The 9701-nt window shown below is 47.6% G+C and overlaps 1 protein-coding gene across 1 annotated transcript; it reads right to left on the reverse strand.

The window, feature by feature from the left end:
* Nucleotides 1-381: 381 nt before the first annotated feature.
* On the reverse strand, nucleotides 382-6741 carry LOC140216348 (uncharacterized transporter B0285.6-like). Its single transcript, XM_072286717.1, has 4 exons — nucleotides 6583-6741; nucleotides 5684-5851; nucleotides 3826-3960; nucleotides 382-1193 (listed from the first exon to the last, which is right to left on the reverse strand). The coding sequence occupies exons 1-4, from the start codon at nucleotides 6715-6717 to the stop codon at nucleotides 1086-1088; spliced, it is 546 nt and encodes a 181-aa protein (XP_072142818.1). The 5' UTR covers nucleotides 6718-6741; the 3' UTR covers nucleotides 382-1085.
* Nucleotides 6742-9701: the final 2960 nt, after the last annotated feature.

The raw sequence follows: 9701 nt of genomic DNA on the forward strand, positions 1-9701 counted from the left end.
GCGCCGATAAAATCGCGTGGCACAGGTACCACTGAATGCTCGTTGCAGTCATGTATAACGGATCCCAACAGAGCCTGAAATACTCGACGCCTGCTTTTTGAAAACCGATCTGTAGCGCACTCTAGAATACAACGTAGCGTTAGGCATTCATTGCAGTATCAAAGGATGACTTTGAACATCAATAACGGCGTCGTTTTTTATTAAAAATATTATCGCTCACCCCCCCCCCCCCCTCCCTCCACCATGCCTTTTACTTTCATCAAACGAAACCAACGCTGCTGCGCCAACATGAATCGTTCATAACAACAGCATGTTCAAGACTACTCCCATACCCCGCCGCAATGGAGTGTTCCGACAGCCTATACCATGGTTTCGCAACGGTGCCTTTATTGTCCAATCGTGCGGCGAAGCAGACATATCCAACGCCTTCTTCTGGGTTGCCACCTTTCAGTGAAACACATGACCCTCCGGCGCAGGAACGGTGACCTATACCATAGAACAGCGGCATTGGCCCAAGCTATTTGCACCCCGGCCCTCCCAGTGGCAATCAAGAATTGAACACACAGCCGCGCGTTGACACAACTGAGTGAAACATGAACGCCACAGCAATGAATCTTTTTCGTTGTTCTTGTACCGTTAATTATTTTAACTTTAGGATAGAAGGACAACTGTTCGAGCGCATCCTTCACCGGTAGGATCGCTAACGATATGCAACATGCGTGCGTTAACTGTACAAACTACAATATCCACAAGAATCAATGTACATACTTTCGTAATCACATGGCCAGTTCTTATGTTCGCCGGTGAAGTGTCGACGACTTGCCTTTGAATTATTGGCTGGACTTCAATGGAGCGAAACAAGTCGCGTGCATCTGACACAGTCAACTGAAATCGTCGGACATCGGGTGTGCAAAAGCTCGCACTCATAACGGAGGGTTCCGTCGGAGCAACAAGGCCACCGAGAAAGGTCTCGGTAAAGTCAATGCTGAAAGTCCGACAGTGTGAAGCAGGTTACTTAAGTACAGATCAATACAGATCAATAGCAAGGCGTGCAGCGCCACGTCCCAATCAATCCCCCCGGTTCTTCATTCCGGAGAGGTCTGAGTGCCAAAGAGGCCGGCCCTGTCAGCTGCGTTGACCGTCGCGATGACCATGGCCATGACGATAACCTTGGCGAACAGGCCCAACAGAAACTGAAGAAAAGCGAAGTAGTAAGAAAGAAAGTGAGGTTTCTCGCACGATGTGGGAACAAAATGCGCTAAAGGTAGGTCTAATTTGTGTGTACTGGGCACAGGCGAAAGCGTATGCATGATTAGAACACGTCCATCGGACGTGGCGCTGACGCTCTTTCTCAGCACGTGTGCGTCTTCGCTGGACCTTTGCGAACACGCCTCCGGGACGCCGTGTTCAGGATGCATTCATCTTGCACCTCGCAAGGTGCCCCTCTTATTTACTCCATTTCACAGACTCTCTGCAGTGTAGCAAAAGCCGTAGGTCACGTCAGCCAACCACAACAGAAAACCCGTACGATCGCTCATCCAATGTCCATCCGCTGATCGCCCTCTGCGCGGCGCCGGCCGACTGGAAGTTTGACGGAAGGATATGTGGAGCACAATTCATTCATTTAGTACACCCTCAGGGTCAGACACATTAGAGAGGGACGGACGAACCGTCCTCGATGTGTGAAACACGCAGCCGGCTCTCTTTTCTGATTGGCTGACACGAAGACTAACCTTCGCTGCACGGCACGCAGTGGCGGAGTTGATGCGTGTCAGCCTAGCACACCGTTGTCTTTTTTTAATTGAAAATTATAACAGCGCTAACACGTGCATACACAAAGGAACAAGGACGAGACACGAGTGCTTGTTTCGTCCTTGTTCCTTTGTGGATGCATGTGTTAGTGCTGTTGCAACTTTAAGATCACTTATGCGCCAACTCGCCCAGAAAGGTGTTATAATGAGCTAGAGCACCGATTCATCTCCACACGACGTGCTATGCCTCTCGACGTGCTATGCCTTAAAGTGGCATGTACCAAAATTGTCATAGTATGAAAATAGTTTATGACGAAGTTAATGATCAGTTATGACATGAATATCATGACATGTGTGTCGTGTAGGTCATTAAACAGATGCCTACGTCTTGGGGATCTCACGGTCCTTTCGTTAACTTGGTATGTAGCACAATTGGCATAGTACGACACGTGCATGACACGTATAAATGATATGTCATGACATGAATGACATGACACGCGTGTTATGTAGGCCATGAAACCGTCATCTACGTCTTGGTATGTACCAAAATCGGCCCATCATTACGACGATCATAAATTATAGGTCATGACATGAATGTCATGACATGCGTGCCATACACTGCAGGTCATGAACCAGATGTTTGCGTCTTGGTGCTCTCATGGCCGCTTCCTTAACTTGGTAGGCCCTCCGTACACTGTTTCGAGTAACATCGATCGATGGCCGCAGGTTGCGGGATCTGCTGGCTTTTCCTCGCACAGGTTGTGTGTCGCCACGGCGTGCAGCCGCGCATGCCGTGCTCCCTAAAGGGTTGCAGAAAATAGAGCCACTCTATCTGCACAATGTTTTTCTTACATTTGTGTATCAACATACGCGTTACGGGTGAGGACCACGCTGTATACGTCGCCAAAACTTATACCGCGGCATCCTCTTCAGTCGGGCAACTATTTGAAGTACATTTTGGTCGTGATACAGAGCGTTCGTTATCGCTAGCACAACTACAGGCGCCGATTGCTCGCTGGCTTAGACTACATCATAGATGGCTACATGGAACGGAAAGGAGGCGGACGCCGCCAGGTGTTCACCGCTTCGCTGTCAGTGTTGCCAGGCTCGAAGAATGTGTTTTTGTAATATAAAAAAAATATTAACAAGCGTTTTCGTTCTACTGTTGTTGTTAATTGCCAAGAAATCTTAGAAAAAGAAAGTTTGACACATACGTTTACAAAAGAAAAGGGGAAAACCTGCAGCTGTAGAGGTTTTCACTATATTAGCTAGAGGGAAATTTGGCGCCACCGTCCATGGGAGTTTTCTAACGAGCGCTGTGCTGTCATGGGAATGACGGCTTATGGGTGTGCGAGACTTGTGTTGGCTGGTGTTGTATGAGGCGTTGTCTAAAACGGGCATTTGGCTACACAGATACTGCGTTCCTAAAATAAATTCTTCATAAAGAGTTTTCATTCGCCCATATTCCAACTTTCGATGAAGTTCACTCAACTACAATGCGTAAGATAGCGAATAAAAGCAAGAACAAACGAAAAACGGTGCCAGAGCGAGGGCCACTCCTGTCATCTGTCCTCCAACTCTAGCGGTCCACTGATACATTTTAAGTTTCATATAATGGAACATCCCACCACAAGTCCTCGTAAATAAACAACATACGTTTGTGTGCAATAATAACTAAATATTCTACCGGCATTTGCTCTCTAAGCAAAGACGCCGAATTCTTTCTGGCGGAATCATGTATAGGCGCCGGGCGTAACGTTGTTTTTTTTTCGGCACGGGGCGTTCCCCACATAAGTTTGTAGCTTTGACGCCGGTTTTTCGTTCCATAAACATGTCCTCCGTCAGCCCAGTGCGTGTACACTCCAAGTGTCCTAATTCCGCCACTCCAGATAATGCTATTCCCCTCCCAACTTTAACTTTGCACTCACTGTGCCACTTGGAAAGAACCCCGGTTAACCTGATCTGCGTATTGCGTGACCTGGCCATCCGCACTTCGTCTTAAGCTTAGCCCGTCCGGTCACGATCTACGCATGAATGCACGCGACTTGTTCTTGCCGCCAGCCATCACACCTACCAGCTTCCAGAACTGCACCCGCGCCATCTCGTGCAGGAGAGCGAGTGGCATCGACGCCGGCATGATGAAGTTGCTCGAAGCGCCCACGATCACAGGGATGGCGTAGTAGGCCGGGTACATGCGCTGAATCTCGGCCTGCCGGGGAGAGGGTTGTATAGAACAGCGAGCAATGGTGTTAAGGAAGCGGGGGCGCTGATGCGACGTATTCTTGGACCTGCCTCTTTTCTCTGCCGTCAAAATGGACTCTTGTGTTACTTCAAGAAGATTCCGGTGCAAGTTCGTCAAGTCCATGGAAAGCTGGACGTGCGCAATTACAAGATTTGCTGATATTGAGGCTCGTTTCTGGTATTGCAAGTAAATAAAACAAAAATAATGAGATTTTTAGGTATACCCGTGACCAACAAAAGCTTCAGTCTGTGTGCCGTTATCAAGCAGTGCCTTTCATTCTCTCTATAGGGACCGTGAAAGCTGTGCGCTGATGTCATATGACGTTCTTTCTTGCGCAGGGATTCGACGCTTTGGTGGATGAAAGTAACGTCCACATTTCAGGAGCGTCACCATATATACATGTATGCCATAGCCAATACAAGACGCGGCAGTGGCTACCGTAACGTTCTCAGCAACCTGGCAACATTCGACGAGAATTTATGGACAGACCTGATTAACCGGTGGCATCCCCACTCAGTGAACAGGCAGCTGTTTTGCTATAGGATCGAGGGGAAGAAAAACCTTTTGGGTGGTGGATAAGGTAACGCATGACCACTCGCGCATGTTTTTGTCGCGGTCAGTTCCAGAACAAATCAATATGGGAGGTTTGACATCCGAAAGCAGCGCATGGGCTATACGGGAAGCCGTAGTAGACGGGCTCCGGATTAATTTCCTGCCATGGCCTCCGAGATATACGCATTAGGGCGCCTCATTACCCCCGCTGGCATCAATGCACCCTAATAAGCCTCGGTGGACAACGCCAATGCGGCAGGATACGGAACTTCGCTGACTGCGCGGCGTAAGCACGAGTGGAAGGTATTGAGAAATCGAGTGTGCGGCACCGAATCTCGGAAGCCACCGTCAACCATCTCGGTTTCGTGAAGGTGCAGCTGTAGGCGCAAGTGTACGAGCGGTCTTGCTTTACACATCTATCGGCGTGCGGCCGCCGCAGTTGTGAATTCACCCCGCGACATCGTGCTATCAGCTAAAGAACGCCGTTAGCTACGCTCTTATTCTCTTTCCCAGTTTGGGTTCGGCGTATGAGGAGAAACGCTTTTGTAAATCTTTTTAAGTTATGTCGAACTGTGTTTCTCACAAAAAAGTATGTGGGGTGATGACCCACACGCTTAAACACGGCTTTAGTTACAGGGTGCGTAGAAGAATGTGCGAGATGATAGGTAGATATATGTGTAAGTGCGGAACATCCGAGTAACACTAGCGAATTCGTTAACTGTAACTATTATTTTAATTTAAAAAGAAGAAAATTCAGGTATATCGTACGCAGTCTCTTTGTTATGTGATATAAGTGGGAAGTAGTTCGGGGGGGGGGGGGGGGCAGTGCAAGGGGGGAAGGGCAAGGAAAGTTTCACTTAAAAGCTGCAGAACGTAAGTGGTACTACGTGAAGAAGAGCGCACGGAGGCAGCGCGGCAGATTGCAGTTTGGGCCGTTGTAGCGCATCAATAAAGAGCACGTGATCTATAGTTTTGAACAAGAGGTTGTTTGGCGTATACCCTCTGGGGAGCTGCGAAACCACGTGAGCACCAGCGCAAAAGCGCTCGCAGCATCGGAAACGCGTGAACATTATGCGCACGCGCAAATGTCCAGAGCGCGGACTCTTGGTGCCACGGCGGATGCCTCATCGCCACTCACGACGTGCACCACGGCCGGCGTCATGATCTCGACCAGCACCCGCTTGTCTGCGGTCTCGGCCATCACCGAGGTGGCGAAGGCCAGCATGGCCTGCGCCTCGAGCGGGCTTCGCTCCTCCCAGAAAGACGTGGACGAAACTCCGAGGGCCTCGTGCGGGAGGTCGTATGCCTGTGAAGCGACACAGAGACGGCAGGGGGGGTGCGCGCTTGTGCGAGGCTGTAATTTTGCGTTTTGAAATCTTACGCTTCCTGGAGCCGCGTTCGTCCAAGAAGCGCAGCAAGACAGTGGCAGTCTGTTGATCAGTTTTACTTTCCAGTGTGGAGCTATGTATGACCTAGCATATAACGGATCGTATATATACTGTACAAAACCTATAATGGACCTTGTGACGCAGTTGCATCTGTCCACGAAGTTGACGGAGGGCGTAATTCATTGACTTGAATCGACCAATTTCGAGCCAGCGTGCACCAACACGAGCAGAATTTAGGGCATCCCTACAACATCGTCTGCAGCTAGGATATAGAGTATTGCAACCATAGCACACCCAAAAATAAAAATTAAAAGATGCCACAGGCTTTCAGTGACTACATAAATCAACCACTTGTGGACTTCCGACACAAAAGGCACCTCAGAACTACGACGGCTTTACAGACTCGCTTCTTGTGACAGGCAGTATATGTAGTGAGCCCCCAGCTAAGCTAGCCAAGCTGTTCAACGAAGAAGAAAAAAGGCTCAAAAGAGACACTACAAAACGCGATATTGAGACCTACGTTGTTCGTTCGTCACACCTGTGACAACGGAACATTGCAACCTTTATAATTGTATCTTGCACCGTGTTCTGTATATCTTTTTTTTTTCTTGCAGAGCTTGGTCAGCGTTAGCTAAGACACAGGGTATACCTGCAGGAGCTCGGAGGCAACCTGCGTGGCACCGAGGAGCAATAGCACGCCCCACGGCATCATCCGCCAGATGTGTCGCACGAAGTCGAAGGCCGCCTGCAGGAACGACGTCAGCAGGCTCGTCACCAGCATCATCGACGTCAGTGCTGTCAGCAGGGCCATCCTGCGCATGCGCACTGCATTCGTGTTGTCCTCTACGACGCCGCCAGTCTCTCGACACATAGTTCTCAGTCATGCACAGTTGCTCAGATTATCAAGTCGATTGCTTTCATGAGTGGCGGTCGCCCGAACTCCAACAAGGAAATGTTCATGAAGCTGGTTCGTCTGGTCAGACGTCGTAGCAAAATGTTGCGGCTGTTGGGTTACGAAACACACTTACAGCTTCCTTGCTCACTATGCTAAACAGTGACTAAGAAAAACGTGCAGGCTCCGAAACTAACCTTAACCACTCAACGAAGACGCAAGTGCTCTGGGAGGATAGTTTACTGCGAAAATATTATATGTCCTATGAGGCAGAAAAGTTGGCGTTGTCCACAACGAGTGGCAACAAATATCATCATCAGTGACGTCATTAGCGTCTTGTAAACCATCATTAGTAAAAACAGAATTAGAAAATGTAAGGTAGCTTAAAGTTGAGTAAAGTGAATTAAGGTGAAATAAAGTGTGTTCAGGTGGATTAAGGTGACTTAAAATTAAAAAAGAAACATTATGGCGTTTTACGTGCTAAAACAACTTTTTGATTATGAGGAATGCCGTAGTGGAGGACTCCGAAAATTTCGACCACCTGGGGATCTTTAACGGGCACCTAAATCTAAGTACACGGGTGTTTTCGCATTTCGGCCCCATCGAAATGCGGCCGCCGTGGCCGGGATCCGATCCCGCGACCTCGTGCTCAGCAGCCTAACACTATAGCCACTGAGCAACCACGGTGGGTTGAATTAAAATAGATTAAGATAGATTAAGGTGGAATAAATTGAATTATGGAGCATTAAGGTTGGTACAATTTAGGGCAAGGCGGATTAAGGTGGAATAAAGTTAGTACAAATTCGTCCAAGGTAAATTAAGGCCTATTAAGGTGGATTAAGTTAGTAGGAAATTAGCTCAAGTTGAATTAGGATGGATTAAGGTGGAATAAGGTTGGCACAAATTAGAGCCTGACATCATCATCATCAGCCTGATTACGCCCACTGCAGGGCAAAGGCCTCTCCCATACTTCTCCAACTACCCCGGTCATGTACTAATTGTGGCCATGTTGACCCTCCAAACTTCCTAATCTCATCTGCCCACCTAACTTTCTGTCGCCCCCTGCTACGCTTCCCTTCCCTCGGAATCCAGTCCGTAACCCTTAATGACCATCGGTTATCTTCCCTCCTCATTACATGTCCTGCCCATGCCCATTTCTTTTTCTTGATTTCAACTAAGATGTCATTAACGCGCGTTTGTTCCCTCACCCAATCTGCTCTTTTCTTATCCCTTAACGTTACACCTATCATTCTTCTTTCCATAGCTCGTTGCGTCGTCCTCAATTTAAGTAGAACCCTTTTCGTAAGCCTCCATGTTTCTGCCCCGTACGTGAGTACTGGTAAGACACAGCTGTTATACACTTTTCTCTTGAGGGATAATGGCAACCTGCTGTTCATGATCTGCGAATGCCTGCCAAACGCACCCCAGCCCATTCTTATTCTTCTGATTATTTCACTCTCATGATCTGGATCAGCAGTCACTACCTGTCCTAAGTAGATGTATTCTCTTACCACTTCCAGTGCCTCGCTACCTATCGTAAACTGCTGTTCCCTTCCGAGACTGTTAAACATTACTTTAGTTTTCTGCAGATTCATTTTTAGTCCCACCCTTCTGCTCTGCCTCTCCAGATCAGTGAGCATGCATTGCAGTTGGTCCCCTGAGTTACTAAGCAAGGCAATATCATCAGCGAAGCGCAAGTTACTAAGGTATTCTCCATTTACTCTTATCCCCAATTCTTCCCAATCCAGGTCTCTGAATACCTCCTGTAAACACGCTGTGAATAGCATTGGAGAGATCGTATCTCCCTGCCTGACGCCTTTCTTTATTGGTATTTTGTTGCTTTCTTTATGGAGGAGTACAGTGGCTGTGGAGCCGCTATAGATATCTTTCAGTATTTTTACATACGGCTCGTCTACACCCTGATTCCGCAATGCCTCCATGACTGCTGAGGTTTCGACTGAATCAAACGCTTTCTCGTAATCAATGAAAGCTATATATAAAGGTTGGTTATATTCCGCACATTTCTCTATCACCTGATTGATAGTGTGAATATGATCTATTGTTGAGTAGCCTTTACGGAATCCTGCCTGCTCCTTTGGTTGACGGAAGTCTAAGGTGTTCCGGATTCTATTTGCAATTACCTTAGTAAATACTTTGTAGGCAACGGACAGTAAGCTGATCGGTCTATAATTTTTCAAGTCTTTGCCGTCACCTTTCTTATGGATTAGGATTATGTTAGCGTTCTTCCAAGATTCCGGTACGCTCGAGGTCTTGAGGCATTGTGTATACAGGGTGGCCAGTTTTTCTAGAACAATCTGCCCACCATCCTTCAGCAAATCTGCTGTTACCTGATCCTCCCCAGCTGCCTTCCCCCTTTGCATAGCTCCCAAGGCTTTCTTTACTTCTTCCGGCGTTACTTCTGGGATATCGAATTCCTCTAGATTATTCTCTCTTCCATTATTATCGTGGGTGCCACTCGTACTGTATAAATCTCTATAGAACTCCTCAGCCACTTGAACTATCTCATCCATATTAGTAATGATATTGCCGGCTTTGTCTCTTAACGCATACATCTGATTCTTGCCAATTCCTAGTTTCTTCTTCACTGCTTTTAGGCTTCCTCCGTTCCTGAGAGCTTGTTCAATTCTATCCATGTTATACTTCCTTATGTCAGCTGTCTTACGCTTGTTGATTAACTTCGAAAGTTCTGCCAGTTCTATTCTAGTTGTAGGGTTAGAGGCTTTCATACATTGGCGTTTCTTGATCAGATCTTTCGTCTCCTGCGATAGCTTACTGGTATCCTGTCTAACGGAGTTACCACCGACTTCTATTGCACACTCCTTAATGATGCCCATAAGATTGTCGTTCATTGCTTC

Source organism: Dermacentor andersoni, chromosome 3 (assembly GCF_023375885.2).
Source record: "Dermacentor andersoni chromosome 3, qqDerAnde1_hic_scaffold, whole genome shotgun sequence".
Lineage (NCBI taxonomy): Eukaryota > Metazoa > Arthropoda > Arachnida > Ixodida > Ixodidae > Dermacentor > Dermacentor andersoni.